At 46.3% G+C, this 17624-nt stretch overlaps 4 protein-coding genes across 5 annotated transcripts; all 4 read right to left on the reverse strand.

Moving 5' to 3' along the window:
• Window positions 1-62: 62 nt before the first annotated feature.
• On the reverse strand, window positions 63-2613 carry hoxb1b (homeobox B1b). Its single transcript, XM_029133219.3, has 2 exons — window positions 819-2613; window positions 63-608 (listed from the first exon to the last, which is right to left on the reverse strand). Exons 1-2 carry the CDS (start codon window positions 1381-1383, stop codon window positions 298-300), a joined length of 876 nt encoding a protein of 291 aa, XP_028989052.1. The 5' UTR covers window positions 1384-2613; the 3' UTR covers window positions 63-297.
• A 22-nt stretch (window positions 2614-2635) lies between these two features.
• Window positions 2636-7410, reverse strand: LOC114845334 (homeobox protein Hox-B3a-like). The gene is made up of 3 exons (XM_029133220.3): window positions 7025-7410; window positions 3895-4217; window positions 2636-3189 (listed from the first exon to the last, which is right to left on the reverse strand). Exons 2-3 carry the CDS (start codon window positions 4118-4120, stop codon window positions 2645-2647), a joined length of 771 nt encoding a protein of 256 aa, XP_028989053.1. The 5' UTR covers window positions 4121-4217; window positions 7025-7410; the 3' UTR covers window positions 2636-2644.
• A 3083-nt stretch (window positions 7411-10493) lies between these two features.
• Window positions 10494-12711, reverse strand: hoxb5b (homeobox B5b). Its single transcript, XM_029135115.3, has 2 exons — window positions 11930-12711; window positions 10494-11454 (listed from the first exon to the last, which is right to left on the reverse strand). Exons 1-2 carry the CDS (start codon window positions 12525-12527, stop codon window positions 11207-11209), a joined length of 846 nt encoding a protein of 281 aa, XP_028990948.1. The 5' UTR covers window positions 12528-12711; the 3' UTR covers window positions 10494-11206.
• A 424-nt stretch (window positions 12712-13135) lies between these two features.
• Window positions 13136-16471, reverse strand: hoxb6b (homeobox B6b). 2 transcript variants are annotated; one of them, XM_029135116.3, is made up of 3 exons: window positions 14885-16471; window positions 14053-14085; window positions 13136-13970 (listed from the first exon to the last, which is right to left on the reverse strand). In XM_029135116.3, the coding sequence occupies exons 1-3, from the start codon at window positions 15330-15332 to the stop codon at window positions 13714-13716; spliced, it is 738 nt and encodes a 245-aa protein (XP_028990949.1). In that variant the 5' UTR covers window positions 15333-16471; the 3' UTR covers window positions 13136-13713. The 2 variants fall into 2 exon arrangements, with proteins under 2 accessions (XP_028990949.1, XP_028990950.1); XM_029135117.3 differs by lacking the exon at window positions 14053-14085 and having other exon boundaries at window positions 14885-16468.
• Window positions 16472-17624: the final 1153 nt, after the last annotated feature.

A 17624-nucleotide genomic window follows, 5' to 3' on the forward strand; every position in this document is an offset into this window, starting at 1 on the left:
CTTTCTCACATAAAGCAAATGCAACTTATTTTTCTTTTTATAGACTTTATTAAACTAAAACATCTCAACAACTGTCAGCAAATACCCTGTAAATAAATAGTGCAAATAATAACACTGAGGCTTTCAGTGGTCTCACATAAAACACGGACTGGGCGTTGGAAGATTACAAAATACACGTGAAAGGTTTCAAAGTTTCTCAGCATCCAAAGTCAGATTCGACGCTCATGAGCAGACGACGGCATTTCTGTGCACCTCCGGTCCAAGGAGTGTTTGTCTGGAATCATACTCCACGTCGCATCATTGTTCACAGTCTCTGCCCTTCGCCTTCGGAGACGTGTCGGGGCTGCACAGTTTCTCCGCCGGTGCCGGAGCGCTCCCTAAAACGCAGCCCAGCTTCTCGCGCTTCTTCTGCTTCATCCTGCGGTTCTGGAACCAGATTTTGACCTGCGTCTCGTTGAGCTCCAGGCTGGCGGCGACCTCCACGCGCCGCGCCCGCGTCAGGTACTTGTTGAAGTGGAACTCCTTCTCCAGCTCGGTCAGCTGCTTGGTGGTGAAGTTGGTGCGGATCGCGTTGTGCTGAGCCGGAACCCCGAACTCCGTCAGCACCGCTGCGGAGAGAAATGGATGAATGGGCGATGGGGGGAAAGCATGGAAACTCACGGAGCTGTGGTTTAGATGTAAATGCAAATGAGAATGATCGGAAAAATGCCCAGAACATTAGTTGGCAAATAGTTTAAAACGCTGCGTAAAACAGTGTTTACGCACCGTGAGCCACACGTTCCATGGCTGCTCTCAAACCACTCTCAGGGTAAACAAACCTGTTTTGGGAGGATTCCTCTTCACTTTCATCCAGTCGAATGTCTTAGACGTTTCCTCCACGTGGTCCAAATCTTTCTCCTTACTCGGTGGAGGCAACCGTGCGTAAATCCCGTCTGAATATTCTTGCTGCCTCTGGTCCCCGCTCCCAAAATGCACGTACTGACTTCCCGTTGCGGCCCCGGGCCCGCAGCTCTCCCCGGCGTAGGGGCCCATGTTTGTCCCGAGGGGCGGAACCTGCGCATGGATGAAGCTCCGGTCCTGCTCGGGCGCGAGGCCGTACTGGTTCTGGTGGTGTCCGTAGTCCAGAGGTGACGCGTACACGGAGTTCCCCGGGGACGCAAACTGCAGCTCCAGGTTGACGTGCGCCTGGTGGTGCAGAGGGAGACTCGGGGCCTGGTGTGACGCAGAGGTTGGAGTCACCAGGCGCCCGTCCGGTGCGTACGTTTCACTTGTCGAACATGAGTTGGGCGCCATGTACGCATGGTTTAGGTTGTGGTATCCTGCCTTGGCACTGAAGACGTTTGCCCCCCGGTTGCACACGGGGTAGTCTAAGTAGGAGTTCATCCTGGAGCCGGGCCTTCTGTTTGTTCAGACAGACTAAGCAGTCATTGATCGGTGCTCCCTTTGCCCTTCTAGGTAGTATGTCAAAGCTGTAAAAGTGCCTTCCACCCTCATATCACCTTCCTGACACACCATGTGACCCGCCGAACGCCAATGGCCAAAGACCTACAGCACTCCGTCAAGTCTGCGGGCTCGTCCATCAAACGGCTCGCATTTACATGACAAATGCTTCAATCAGACTCGCTCATCCATCTGATAAGAACACAAACATCAGGACACGTTTTCGGGCCGCAGCGTTAGAACAGCTCCAAATGACAAAATAACGCCAATTAAAAACAATAGTAGTCATCATCTCGGGTTATAAATATTCATTGTCGGATGCAGATGATGCTTCACTGCTGCCTAAAATACGTCAAACTGGTCAATTATTTTTTGCCCAAGTTTGAAGGACATTCAAAATAATAAGATGTTTGCTCTAAGTATTACATTTTATTTTAAGTCCTGTCTGATTTAACGGTGACGCCTGTTCATTGGCCATTAATTCGCCTAATTGTCCGCCGAACCAAGCGCGCCTCTAAAATAGTTTCGGTCAAATTGTGCGTTGACGCATAACCTAAATATTTCTTTGGCCTCGACGTGAATCCTGCACACAGTCTCTTCTGAATCAGACGGTGGTGGAGGAGAAAACGCGCAGCGCAGTGAATCCAGTGATCCATCATGCGCTCTTTTTAGAGATAGACAGCTTGTGTGGCCCTCATTGCCCATAAAAGAACAAAGACACATTTAAGAACCACACAGGCCCCTTTTTTCCAGCTTCTTTTTGCCTTAACGACACTCAGACTAAAATGTAATGTTTCCCAAAACCTATCACGTCCACAGTCCTCCGTTAAGGGCCTTGTAATTAAGTTGGAGTTAATGTGACGTTATAGACCTCAAGTGATAATTAAGCTTTAAGAAGAGAAAAATGTGCCTTTTACCAACCAGCGCTCTCGTCTCTTTCTTTTCTGTCTCTGTGGGGAAATATTTGCTCAGAAAACCTCAGCAAATTGATTTTTCTTTATGTGGCTGAGAATTAGTTATGAATGAGTTGCCTCATTTCCCTTTGTCTCTGACTGAAAGAGGCCCACGTGCAAAAGTAAGCGCAATTGAGGATAACAATAAACACAAATAAATAGGAGTTGAGACGAATGTTCTCAATAAATAAATAAATACATAATTTGACGTGTATCAGTGAGGTATTCGTTTGAATGTGAGGTTTCCGTTTTTACAGATGAGTCAGTTTTGGAGCTTGCATTATTCTGTCCTGAGAAGCGTAGCTCTGCGAGAAGTATGTGCGGTCGAAGTCGAGGCTGTGCGTGTCGAGGTGCGGGCCGTGCGTGAGTCGTGGAGCGGGGTATTTGGAGAACTGCTCCAGGTACTCTGGCGGGGGTTGCTGCTGTTGGGACATGAGCGGGGGAGAGGCCTGCTGGTAGTCCCCGCCCACGTGGACATAGCCCAGGCTCGACAGCGTGGGGCTGCCCGGGGCGGAGGGGGAGGACGGGGGTGAGGAGGAGGAGGCGGTGGCGCTGCCGGCGAGGCCCTGCAGCCGCTCGTCCTTCTTCTGCTTCATCCGCCGGTTCTGAAACCAAATCTTGATCTGCCTCTCGTGGAGGTTCAGCAGGTTCGCCATCTCCACGCGCCGCGCTCTGCACAGGTAGCGGCTGAAGTGGAACTCCTTCTCCAGCTCCACCAGTTGCGCGCTCGTGTACGCGGTGCGCGTCCGCTTGGAGGTCGGGGTCGCGCTTGGACACTTCTCGTTAACGGTGCATTCTGTGGAGACCAGCGGAAAATGACTCAACGTGCAGCGATCACTGGTGTCTCCACAAATAGTCGTGTTACATTTATTTATACGTCTTTCAGTTCATGTTAGTTACAATGACATTCACACTCTCAGCTGATTTTAAAATAAACAAAACATACATACAATAAAACAAAACAAGGATGTTTCGAGTTAAAGGTTGTAAATACTTCCCTTGACGACCAGCTCTACTTCCTATTTAATATAAGTTATAAAGATTCGTGTTTGATTTGCTTTCTTTTTTTAAATCAAGTTTCGAAATAAATAATGACAGACGGCCTCTATAAACTGGAATCTTCTTGCCATGATATAAATAAACTTGAGCTCAATGTCAGGTCTGATAACAGAGCTAATTATCAGATAGAGGTGCATCCATTTCAGTGGATTTATTTATGTCTTTTATTCCACCTTTGTAGTTTAGTGGTTGTGCTTTTATCCGGTGACGTACATTACTTTGTGTTTAAAAATGTTTAAACCAAAAATAATAATATCCCCCTGACGTGAAATTCAGTGGGCCCAAAATCTGAGCCAAGGTGTGTTTATCCTGCTGTTCCACGCTTGGCTGAACCTAATGAATCGGCTTTCTGACCTTTTGAACCCAAAGGGGGGAAAATATAGGATAATTTGCTCCATTAACTGTGTAAGAGCTCGTTGCTGCCTCTTTGCGTCATACAGACCTGGGACTCTCCTGTCCTGGTTCTGGTTCGGGCGCCTGGAACCTTTCATCCAGGGGAAAATCTTTTTGCTCATTAGCTTCTGTTGTTTTGACCTCAGCTCCGCCGTCTCCCGTTGCGCCATTTGCTGGTGTGCAGTCGCTCGGTGAGTGCGCTCGAACCCGCCGCCGCCGCGCGCAGCGCCGCTGACGACGCGCTGGACGTCGCGCGCAGCGCTGGCTTTGTGCATTTCTATGAAATGTGCACCGGGGCCCCTTTGACCTTGTGCAGCGGCGCCGGCAGCCAAGTGTCACATGGCAGGTTTCCAGAGAGCCGGCGCTTCTGGCCTGAGAGAGTCCAGAAAAAAGACGGAGACAGAATCAGGGAGGAGACGGAATGATCCATCTTATCAACTCAATAGTACACTGACATGAATAGAGAGCTTCTGCTGGACAGAGAGGAAGGGGAAGAAACTGAAAAATACACAGGTCTGGGTTGAAAATACATTCATTGTTGTTCACTTTTGGTTCAAATAGTTTTTAGGAACACTAAAAAGATATTAAAGACTTTTATAATCATTTTCCTTATGCAAAGAGAGCCATGGTGCAAGACAACACAAATGGGAAACACTAACAATAAATACTATAAAATAAAATAATAATGATGGAAATTAAATTTGTATTTAATCCTATAAAGGAAGATGAAGAAATGCATGTGTTTATCTTGTACAATTAAACCTTTTACGGTGCCTCTTGGAGTCAAACTGGGCCTGTGGCTGCTTCATAAATAAAAGGCTCTGCTCAGAACGGACGGACAGACTAATTTAATGTTATATCACATCCTACCTAAAATCTCATCCATCAAACATAAAATGCTACGAAAGTCTATTGTGCTCTGCTGCTGTTTTTACGCCTCGAACGAAAAAGTCCCATCTTTTCTTTTCAGACATTATATTTAATTCAGTCTTCATCCGAAATTAAACGCAACCGAATTATTAAGCAGCAGTTTAAAGGACTACGAGAGAAACGCTGCGAGCAGGAGAGAGAGAGGGGGAATAAGTCTGGAGGCATGCAGCTTTATGAACTCTGGTTGAACCGCGACTGGAGTCAGGCTCGTAAATCATAAAGACACGTATCCAGTCCGCGGCAGAGCACAACAGCCCGCCGCCTTACCTCCACAACCCACATCCACTGCGCGCCGGAACGAACCCCACGGAAACAAATCCCGCTCTCACCTCTCTGGAAAATCCCCCAGATTAGAGTAATCCCCTCCTGCGGAGAACACGCGTGTGCGTGGAGTCGGGCGGTGGTGTGGCGTTCAGGGGCTGAAGCGGACTGGACAGCGTTCCTGCAGCTCACACCGCCCCGCGCCGCATTTCTGCACACAGCCGAAGCGCGTGTGCGCGAGAGAAAGGCTGACTGCTGAGCGTGCAGACCCGGCTCCACGAGCCCAAAGGATCCAGATGTGTTCCTCTGCGGCGCCACACTGACGCCCTTTATGTTTTCATGGCAATTGGAGCAAAAAAAAAATCCAAAAACACCACAGTGGCTGAAGAGAGGGGACATAAACAGGTCTTTATTTAAGTGGGATTACGAGCAAGATGACCTCACATCCGCCACTGTGTCCTTCATATTCTGTTGCACATGTGCAGTATTTTCTGCCACATTGTTGCAGCAGACCTGCGTCAAGATGCAAATAAAGGAAATAAGGCTGCTCAGTGCACCGCGTCGCCTTGACTCGTTTTAACAGACAGCGGCTCCATCCTCTAGAAGCGTCCGTGCAGGACGTTACGGTCACGAGGCCCGGACAGGGTTTGGTTACACGCGCGCTGCTGCAGCGGATCGATGCTCGGTGCTTTGATCTCTCGTCGTCACGTCGAGCTCGACCGCTTCGCCTCGATCTTACGGGTAATATTTAACTAAGTAGCGTTAATGAATGCAAAGGCGCGTCTTTGATCTCTGAGGCGTGTTGCTGAAGAAAACACCCACAGACGCTGCGTCCACTGTCACCGTGGGCGGCAGCGTGCGCGTGTCTGACTCCTCCGCTGCGGTCGTGGCAGAGACAGCAGATGGTTCAGAAGTTCAGTAAGTGGTTCTAACGCTTCAAAACATAAATAAAGATACGGGCTCCACCTCTACTTCCTACCACAGGTCTGCAGGACGCACATGTCATGGCCTTCATCAGCTGTAGGATGGAGCAAGTATTTAAATTAGCAAAGCCACAAGGTAAAAGTACAAAAAACATGTTGAATATATTGCAAAGTTGTAAAGTTATAAAGTAGAGCTCTGTTTTGTTGTATGTGGAGGTAAGACTTGTTAGAAATACTTTTATTAAGTAAAAATGTTACAGGAAAATTAAAACTTTTGTTAGCATCAAAGTCCTAAAGTTGCTAATTTAAGATTTCTTCATAACCAGATTAAAATATTTTACACATTAATGTGACAGCATCACTTTAATGCAGCAGCTTGAGCCCAGTTCTAATTGCTTCTTCTAATTATACTTTTTAATACTAATCTGTAATATGACATCACACATCATTCTTATTCTATGTAAATCAATGCTTTTCAAAGTCAATTGTCAGAACGGGGTTTTGTGGTACTTAATTTAAGACCTGGACATTTTGCAGACAGCTCGTTTATGAAGCACATGTGGATGTACACATCTGGACTCCATCTATACAGTCACATTATCAACAATGTTGTATCAGTTTATAGAGAATAAATTCATTGAAAAACCTGCTTTAATCTGAATTACTGTCACATGTACCTTTAAATCACTGGTGAGTCTTTAAAACAGGGTTAATGTTTTATGATAAAATGGTTTTTAGCACATGACTTTTCAAAAACCCAGTGCTGAAAAATTACAATACTTTAAAATAGTGTACTTCAGTATATTTACTGAAAACGTGCTTTTATTTTGCTTGACCTTCACTCCACTAATGTTAAGTTCACCGCTGAATATGATTAAAATGTAAACGATGACGTCATTAAATTTGCCAGCTGCGCAACTGCAATATTAGTGATGTTTACAAATTAACGTACAAACAACCAACACGTCTAAGTAAATAAATAACCACATTGATGTTAATCTCGTTTTACTTTGAATGAATAATAAGATGACGTCACGGGTGAAGTTACAACCTGATCAAACTTACTTGGTTCTTCTTCTTCTCGCCTCCTCATCTCCATCACTCCTCCTCGTCCGCTCTGGTTCGGGCCGTCTGTAGTCGTGGACTCCTGCTCGCGGCTCCTTGCAGGACTCCTCCTCGGCTCCGGTGAAAGGAAGACGTGATGAATGGTGCGCACAACAAAGACCACATTGAGGAGTCGCCCTGCAACTTTCACACATGTCATATTGTGTAAGAACGTGGAGCTGCTGCAGCCTCGGTTCACCTGCTCGTTTGCTCCGCTCGGGGTGAAGTCATCACCTACATGCTCCCCAAGATGCGAACTTGTGGCTGCTGCTGTACTTACACAAATTCGGATCTACAGGGTGAATATAGATGACAGGTGGTCAGCGGCTGCATCCTCATCCAGTCAGGACAAATATCAAAAGGCGAGTGGAGCAGAGGGAGATTGAAAAGGACATTCAAACATCACATATGCCTCAAATTATTTATTTCTAAAAAGCATCACGTTTACTATTATAGGTCGTCAATGGTGCTTATAAATATTTCTTTTAAAAAGATCTTAATTTGACATTTAAACAATCTTAGTTGTTTAAATGTTTAATATTTTAAAAGTCCCATTTTCTCAAACTCTAAATAAAAGCCAAATGCTATTAGTCTGCTAATTTAAATATTAAGTAATTACACGTAGTTTTATTTCTCAATAAATCATTAATATTTTGCTTTAATCCACCAAAACCGCAGCTAAAGCTGTTGATGCGCCAATAATGGTTCATAATGTTATGTAATTTGTAAAGATGTTTAATTCAGCAGATCTGCAGGTCTAATTTTCTAATTGGTCATAACTGGACATTAATTACGTTAAGTAATTAATAAAGGCTGGTTAATGCAGCTGTAAATACTAAAGCAGCTGCTTTACACTAGGTCTGTGGACGTGCTGCTCTATTAGAGTTATTACGGTTTATAACACACATTGCAATAATATTTAATGATTTGTAACAAAGTAATAATTTAGCTCCAACAAATTACTGTGGAAAATTTATGGGTTTACTCATTGTGAGTCATAAATACTTTAGGCCATAAATTATCCGAGCACTTGTGTGTCTGTCAGAGACACAGAAGGTTTTACTTCTATTTTAAACTACTTCATAAAAGCACGTATACGAGTACACAAACATGAAGCTCGCAGGTTCGCTGACTGAGCGCGTGTATAATAATAGCAATAGCTCAGCAAAGTTGTTTCTGAGCTGGGGGGTCGCCTTGCAGGGTCACCAGGTAATCCTGAAGGGCTCAAGAGGTGATTAATGGCCTTCAAGTTCAAATTTAAGTGTGTGGCCATAAATATTTGCAGGAAAAAATAGGAATTCTTTTTTTAAAATTTAGTTTAGACGTGAAATAGGTGTTTTCTGAAACTGCTAATAACTCATAAACACAGTACAGTAAGTCTCTCCACTACTTCATACAGTACTTGTACTTGTAGTCAAGTAGTATTTCACCCTGGTGTTTCTGCAGTAATTTAACAAGAGGCTACTTGAGACCACAGCTTCCTTCGAGACTGCGCTCAGACCAGCAGGATTAAAAGGCTTTATTCTCCCACTCACGCATAAGGAGATAAGTAATAAACAGTCCGGAGTGACTCGGGGTTTTTTCTCAGTAACCTACATGGTCCGACGATAAGAGCAGGGGGAGGACAGGGCCATCCATCATGATCGGACCCGGTCTGAGGCGCCCTCTGCTGGAGACGCGGCGGCATTACACGTCAACGCAGCATGCGCGCGCACACACACACACACACACACACCACCGCCTGCCAGATGTTCAGAAACTGACGACAAACTGCCTTCAAAAAAACACTCAAGGTGACATTTGTTTGGTGTATTTTATCATTCCGATTAAATTAACGAGAACGCGTTAAAAGCCACGTGGGGGTCGATGGGTGGGCTTCGAACGAGCCCAGCTCATTTGACTGATTTAACTGAAATAAAACCAGTTCCAGCACAGCTGGTTCAAACACTGTAGTTCAGATTAACCGAGCAGGAAACTCTGTTTAAATACAAGTTCAGAAACACAAGAACGCTGCGCCCGAGATTTAGGTTGTGCCTCAACTTTAATATTTTCATTTCAATAATAATAATGAGGATGTGAAGTGAATCAGACATAACATGGCATTCGTGTTTGTTTCCGACCCGAGTCTCGGTGGTGACGGTGCAAAGTCTGGCAGCGGCGCGCGTCCTCCTGACGCATCTGCGGCTGCAGTCGTCTACTGACCCAGCGATGATCCCCCGCTATGAATTATGCATGAGTTCCGGGTACAGATTACCCCTATCAATATGCAATACTCATTACGCTGGCTAAATTGCCACTTAATAGTTATGAATATGCGCATAATGTCTGGGACCCATATAGCGCCACTGCTTTTAACTTTTTACCTGGAATTACTTTGACAAACTTGGAACCCGCGCGTTTCCCGTTTTATCACAAAGCGCCCCGTGATGCCCTCTGTGTAAACCCAGCGGAGCCCGTGTCCAGCTCAGGGCTTGTCCGAGACTTCACCTTTAGCCGCTGGATGACTCGACAGACGGGAATAAATCAGGACCTCGCTCGAGCTCGTGTCACGGCACAAACACAAAACCTCGATTTAGTTTAAAAGCTGCTGATCATTGTTTTTTTCTACAAAATCTCTCTCAAGCAAACAGTGTTTGCGTGTTTGTTGTTTTATCATTATTGTTAATATTATTTAGCAGTTGCCGAGCAAACAATACATTTCTAAAATTGTCATAATTAAAACGTTTAGTGTGTAAAATATTTTTCTGCAGGTGAGAGGAGTCTTATTGTCATCCAAGGAGTTTGAGCACGATTTTTAAAATGTAAAATCTCAATAGAACCGCAGGAAAACTTTTTTCCAAATAATTATATATTTGCAAATTAAAATGTGAGCATCTACTATATTTTTAAAAGTTGTCCAGCAGCTGAAATAAACTAACTGGACGCCACCTCGCCCTCCAGTCCAGCCTTTCCAGTCCCATCCATGCAGTTAAGCCGTCACTTTCATTCAAGGTTGTGAATTATATAGTACATTGTCTACTCCCCAAAACCATAAACCCAACTTTATGGACCTCACGTGACTTTTCACAGTCTGTAAGTAATATAGGCCTATACAATCTTTGGTAAGGGGGATTTTTACCAACTTCAGCCTTGACTATATACCTGACTGCCAAAGCTACTTTTTTGGGGTGGGGGATTTTATCACCAGCAATATTTTGGCAAACGCGCATCTCGCTGCAAACGAAGCCAGAAGAGGTAAGTTTTTAAAAGTCTTCTCTTTCGCTTCGTCTCTGAACAGGAAAAAATAGTCCGAAATGCGTGTTGTGCTCGTGGCTTTTTAACGCTTCTCGCCGGTTAATCATTAATTTGGCCCCAGAAAAATAAGAGGCAGAGGTTTTGGGCGCAGCTGAGGACTTGTGTGTAGTTTGGTCGGTGACACAGTGGAGACACGTTCAAAGCAATTGGGAGAAACTTTATTTCCAAGCGCTATGAGTTCACTTACAAATACAAAAAGCTTATTGGCGAAAAAAGCTCACATCACTGCCTATCCACAGAATAACCCTTTGCACTAAAGTTTATCACATTGACAGGTTGAATACATTTGCATTGCTCATAATTACGTCTAAACAATAATAATAATTATAATAATAATAATAATAATAATAGATGCACAAAATATCCTAGAGCTACACATTGGCTTGTTTATGAAAGTTTATGGATCTGGCCACAAGTTTACCATCAAAAATAGCAGGAAAAGTTACACTAAAGCGCTTCATGGCCCCGCAGTACATTACATTCAATGAAGAGCAGCATGTGGTTGGAAACGTCTCTTTTTTGTTGTCGTTTTTTTTTTCCTTTTAAACTGTGTGAATTTACGCCTGTTAGACCGAAGAAATCACAATAAAGAGCTGAAGTTGAAACACCTTCAAGAGAAAAAGAGCAAAGAGCATGGACAATTATGACCCCCAGAGATATTTACATCTTCACTTTCCAAACAGGACGTCTAAGCTATGTGAGTAACAACGACGGGGGAAACTAAAAGTGAGACCATACGACCACAGGATACTTCTTTTTCTACCACAATAGCATGCTGGAAGGTGCTGCGCTGTCAATAGCTTTACAGTACTCATGGATTCTTTCTTTTTCTTTCATTCTCAATGGTGGTCAGTTGTGGAAGGCGCTTCCTCCCGTTACGAGACTCATGCTTTTCAGTTTATTGTCCTTCTTCCACTTCATCCTGCGGTTCTGAAACCAGATTTTGATCTGTCTCTCGGAAAGACACAGGGCGTGGGCTATCTCTATCCTCCGCCGTCTGGTTAGGTACCTATTGAAGTGAAACTCTTTCTCCAGCTCTAGCGTCTGGTAGCGGGTGTACGCAGTGCGGGCCCGCTTCCCGTCAGGTCCAGTCATATCTACAATTTTACAGAGAATTCCACAACATTAGCAACTGCACCCCACAACAGCAACAGCAACAACAGCAACAACAGCAACAACAGAAGGAGGCGTGTGTGTGTGTGTGTGTGTGTGTGTGTTCCTGGCTTCGCCCGAAAGATGCGTAATGGAGAGCGGAGGTCACGACGTGGAATGAGCCGCTGAGCAGAAGGGCGACACGACACACGGCAGCGCGCGGGCCGTCATCGCCTCCGAGCCCGGCGTCCGCGCCGGCAGCCAGCCCGCACACTCACACGCCCACGCCCACGTCCACGCCTCGCGCAGCAGCCGCTCTCAGGCTCCGGTTCGACCCGCGCCCCGGCGACACGAACGCCTCCCGACAGCGGCTCCCCGTCACCCGCACCGCCCGCTCACTCACGCAACACTGACAGGTTTATGGCGCACGCTCACCGTGACATCCTTCAAAACTAAACATTAGTAGATGCGTAAATATACCATGGCTTATGTGCAGTTTCCGCATCCAGGGGAATATTTGTGGCGTTTGGCAGTCGTTTGACGTGGGAGCAGAAGAGGTGGCGCTGGAGTCCTGGTGCTGCTGCTGCTGCGCCCGCGGCACCGCGTTGGAGCCGCCGCTGCCGTGCGCGCCCTCCTCGCTCTCGGAGGCGACCGTGGCGTCCTCTATCTCCGTGAAATGCGCGCTGTTGCTTTTGCTGAGCGTGTTGCCGCCGGAGGTCGCGCTCCGGTCAGACGGGGGAGAGGGGCTCTTTAGTTCCAGCGGCTCCCGGCTGGCGGTGGCGCACGACGGAGGCACCGGGTCTGGAGAGGAGAGCGAGCAGTTGGGCGTCTGTCTGTAGCGGGCGTCCGGCCCGAATCCCCGGGCATCCTCCCGCACGGCACCGAAGTGGCTGCCGGTGTTGGTGCGGTTCACGGTTAGGTCCATGCCATTGTAGTTGTAGCCGAAAGACCCGGAGTGCATGGTGCCAGGGTCTCTGAAGGAGCCGCTCACAGCGCCGTTAGTCCCATAATTTAGTAACTGATAGTCGGAGCCATTTGGATAGCGCCCTGAGAACGAGTTTACAAAGTAAGAGCTCATTTGCTTGGATTTTTAAAGCCTCGATTTGTAGATCTTTGTCGCTATAATCCTGTGTGCTTGCACGATTTATGGATGCAATCATGAATTATAAGCAATGAAGCCCTACTGTACTTTGCCAGGTATGCGGCCAAATATGGGAGAGCGTTCGGGAATCACGTGCCTTTGTTGACCAGTCGTAAATCCTCACTGATGACTTCAAGAGGTAATTCATGCTCCATGGTTACAAATGATGACGAAATAATGGTCGTTAGGCTCCAGTCAATGGTGCCTCCCCGCCGCGCGCCGAGAGCCGTGCGTGCAGAGAGCGCCATCTTCCGGACAGAGGCGGGACTGCGGCGCCGGGACGCGCTGTCAGGCCCGGCGGTCATCCATCATTTATGTAACACACCGATAATGTGGGCCGCAAAAGGCTCAGGTAACACGTAACGGAGACGTATCAGCCACAATGTTGGCGTTTTAACGCGCTGCGCATCAAACAAAAATTAATATGATATTTAAGCTGGGTTTGTGACATTTTATGGGTTAACTGTAACATCAGGAGCCCTTTCAGTCCTGATAATCAGAATAAAAGCTGGGATCATTCTCTGGGAAACGAACGACGCTACAAATTTTCCAATATACATCAAAAAGCCTTTATTTGTATGTACAATTTCCTAAACAAAAATATTGCACACAATATCCAGATGTGCATTGAACACAGGTGAACAATAAATAACATGTAACATTTGTTCTCTGTACAAGTCGAACCGTCGATGGCACAGCTGTAAACAACGAGCCTAGACTATCAGAACAACTACACCACAAGATGGACAGTGAAAGGACGAAGCCTCCTTTAATGTCACGTGAAAACCAGAAGCATGATAATAATAATAATTATAGTCATAATTTTAATAATAATAATAAAACTCAGTAGGCCTATACGATAATGAGGTAACAACATCGTCCAAAACTAAATGCTAAAAATTATTTACATTTTGGCGGATTTTGCATAGTCCCCTAAATAAAGACACGAGCACAAGGACAAACAGAGGAGGACCTGATTTTAACCTAATGCGGACATCATCACCGTGCAGATGCTGAAATAAAGTCTATCACTCTACACGTCTCTAACATCAGATTTGCAGGACTGTATCTACAAAGAAATAATACATTTTATTTTAGCAGTGCCGTTCCCTCATTGTCCTCTTTAGCTTTTCTTCTCCGCCTGCTCCTCCTCCTCCGGCGTCTTTGACGGATTGAGGAGCTTGTTCTCCTTTTTCCACTTCATCCTGCGGTTCTGGAACCAGATTTTGATCTGTCTCTCCGTCAGGCACAGGGCGTGGGAGATCTCTATCCGGCGCCTCCTGGTCAGGTAGCGGTTGAAGTGGAACTCCTTCTCCAGCTCCAGAGTCTGGTAGCGGGTGTAGGTCTGTCGTCCCCTGCGGCCACTGTTGCCAAAGGGACCTGGGAATAGACAAGAATGCATCAATTAATAATTAAATACTAGTTGAGAAGTGAATTTCTAAAGTGTAGGAGAAAAGTCTACCTGAAACTGAACTCAAAATCTGTAGGAGTGTATCTGGAAAAATACAATCACATAATAATTCAGTGTATTACATCTACAAATCAAGTTTTATGATATTTAATGTAGTGCTCTCTGGTGTAATTACGCACTAAACGTACTTAATTGACTGTATTAATTTTCCTCTATAATCTATTGAAATCTGTGGGTGGCGCTCAATCGCTCATATTAATTTAAAAAACACTTCAACAGTAGCGCTGTATTTTCCATTAATGCCTTCTTTGTGCTCGTGTCACGTCTCACAGCGACTTCATAATTCATCTACAACAAAATACTACTAAACAACAGATATAGTAGATTATGTGGCAAAACGTGGCTTCTGTAACGTGACAGACATTCTATACTAGAAACGTGCATACAGCCAGATGTTGGCTGCGCAACTGATTTACTGTAAATTGTAAATATTTCAGATTTTTTAGTATCATTGGTCTTTTCAAAAAGTCCCTTTTATTCTGAGAGGAGCCGTCAGAAGGTGCCATGTGACCGGAGCGAAGAACTTTAAGTTGGGAGATGCAGGCCCAGTTTGTTTGTGCACGTATGTGTGCGTGCGTGCGCGTGCGTGCGTGCGTGCGGTCGCGTATGTACAGTGTACGGTGCTGCCGTAGCGGCTGAAGCGCCCGACGCTGACGCGTAGTCGTCGCGCGCTACAGAATAAAACCACGCTTTACAAAAAATCCCCCCGTTTCCCGACTGTGCCGCCAAATACGCCGAAGTTTCCCCGCGTGTCTCCGTGGGGCTCGGGACGCCCACTTCGCGCTCGTTCACCCCCGGGCAACGCAGTGAAACGTGCACTCACCGGCGGAGCAGGCGTTCATCCTCTGCATCCACGGGTAGATCAGCGTGGAGGACTTGTCGTCGACGCTGCCGCTCATGCTGACAGCCGCGTCCGGACACTCCGCTTTGCGCTGCTGATGCTCCTGAGCCACGAACAGAGGCTGGTCGTCGCGGCCGGAGAAGGCGCACGAGCCCTCGGCGTCCTTGTAGAAGGTCCCGACCGGGTTGTAGTCGCACGCGGCGCCGCCACCGCGGCCGTAGATGGCCGCGGCCGCCGCGCCCGTCTGCTGGTAGTAGGACGCCGGGTAAACCTTGTCCTGCACGTTGCCCGCTCCATATGTGGCCGCGTTGGAGTAGTGTCTTAACGGATCGGTGTATCCCGAGGAATATAACGGTATCTGACCCAGGAGAGAGTCCTGTCCTCCCGGTAGGGACACGGGAAAAGTTGAGTTAACAAAATAGGAACTCATTGGGTGGACAACAGGGTGTATATACTCCGGAGGAATATGATTTGTTGTCTTTTATAGTCCAAGTGGTTTTGCCATTACTTTATCGGAGATTTGGTTTTTGCTGAAAGGGGGGGTTGTGAGGTGCCACTGAATACAGAGGGGAAGTGTACCATCTGATCAACCTCTGGCCAATCACCGCCGTCTGTGTTTGCACTATTGCACCCATGGGGGGCTCTTGTTGCGCGCAGGGGTCCCCGGTGAATCGCAATGAAGCGCTCAAGCCTGTCGGTCTTTACGCACGCTCACGTACACACGCAGAGAGATGCTGCGAGCCCAAGGAGCACATAGAGTCCGAAGCCCAGTCACTGCTGCGCGCGAGGTGGGGATGAAATAACAAGCGGCTCTTTTTATGCAAATTGAGTCCATGTGAAGCGCAAACTCTGCCCCCGCACACATGCAACGCACAAAAAATTCCACTTTGCATTTTCCGCATCTGGGCACAAACTACCGGGAACCTGTGTCCTCCGCGCCTCTCCCGTCTCTAAGCTTCACTTCCATCTACTGTAACTAACAAACACACACATAAACCACCGTGTTCTTAATGCGGCTGCCAATAATCCCATTGTACGCGTGAGGTATCACTAATCGAAGCCGGAACACTGTCAATAATGTTTATTTTGCTCTTTAAAAAGGTGCAAGTGAGCGCGTCCTGATCTCTGATACAACTGTGATGAAGTCGCGCAGAGAGCAGAAGGGGGAGCGTTATTACCTTCACCATCATCATCATCACCTTCACCTACCGTGATCAAGTGGACGCTAATGCCGCTATTGTGTGGAAACGGTGTAAGTACAATGTAAGCAGTGAGGAATTTATCCACCTGGTAAGAACTTTAGTCACAATTAAACAGGCGGAAACGTGAATGTTACTGTTGAAGCTCATAAATTAATTCTTTAAAAAAATCTTAAAAACTGAGTCCAGTCAAACGTCGTTTGTGTAGTTATTTAAATCTATTTCGTGTAAAAGTGTACGAAGCGTTAAATTAATGGTCATCCTTTGTTTAATCTGTATTATTTCATTAAGACAGATTTAACCCAAACAACCTCCAACCTTAGAAAAATGCGTTTTACGAGTCGTAAAATTAAAAGGTGTCGTTCTAAAACAGTTTATATCAAAAGTTTAACCAACTGATGTATAACATTGTATTAAATTATACAGACATGAACGTCAACTCGCACACAAACGCAACTGCCCGTTTTTCGTCTTATTTTTGCGTAAGCTTCATTACGCTCTTGATGTAAATGTGGACACACAACCAAATTTGTAGGTTTCGAATTAAGAATCAATAAATTTATTAATTCATATTTATTCACTAAGTGTGAATAAACAAACTGTGACGACTCTCATCATCATGACTGCAGCCAGTGCAACAGCCTGATGACAGTCTCTGCATTTGGAAAGTGCAAACAACCCAAATGAATGCTGCTGCGGCGCGTGATGATCCACAGCGTTAAATAAGCACCACAGGAGCTGCACATGCGCCAAAACTGAAACAGCAGAGAATCATTCATTTCGATCAAAATGGTCCAACTCAGGCAAACGTTCAATCTGCAGGAGTCTGAGGTCAAACTAAACGAGAGATGAATGCTCGGCAGCAGAACACGTTACGCAACAAACCAAATTCAAACACAAAACGGAATAAAATCCGCCAGTAGAGAACAGACAGCTCAGCTCTCGGCTGCACGTGAACAGGCCTCGCATGGTCAGCATCCTTATCATCATCATCATCTGGCCTTCAGCGGAACCCGATCATGTAACAGCCAATGAACCCCCACAGGCCTCAGACGCGCTCCCTCTGACTCGCGTCTTTGTCCAGTGTTGTCGTGGGCGCTTTGAGACGCTGCAGCAGCTCACGGGTTAAAGCAGCAACTGGTTGCGCATAGCTCAACGCCGTGGACTGGATAATTGCCATTTCTTGCAGACTAATCTTCCCTATTTCCAGTAACATAAACATCAGGCCCACGGTGACAGTTCAGCCACAACAGAGCCGCCGCAGCGCGCCGCACGCCGACTTAATCGCTGGCGTATTAGAAACGGTGCCCTTACCTTTGTTGATAATCCATCATTTCCTGCGTGGGTGCCACTCCGCCGGCGCTCCGCTCGCTTCCTCCCCGGATTCCCCACTTTGTTCAAGTGATTTCATGAAAGTAATCCCAGCGCCATCCAGGGGTGCGCTCATCCTTCTTTTGCACCAACACACAGCTAAGTAGAGGCACATTAACGTGGCGCACGCGCCGAGGCATGGCACGGACGCT

Source organism: Betta splendens, chromosome 19, assembly GCF_900634795.4.
Source record: "Betta splendens chromosome 19, fBetSpl5.4, whole genome shotgun sequence".
NCBI lineage: Eukaryota > Metazoa > Chordata > Actinopteri > Anabantiformes > Osphronemidae > Betta > Betta splendens.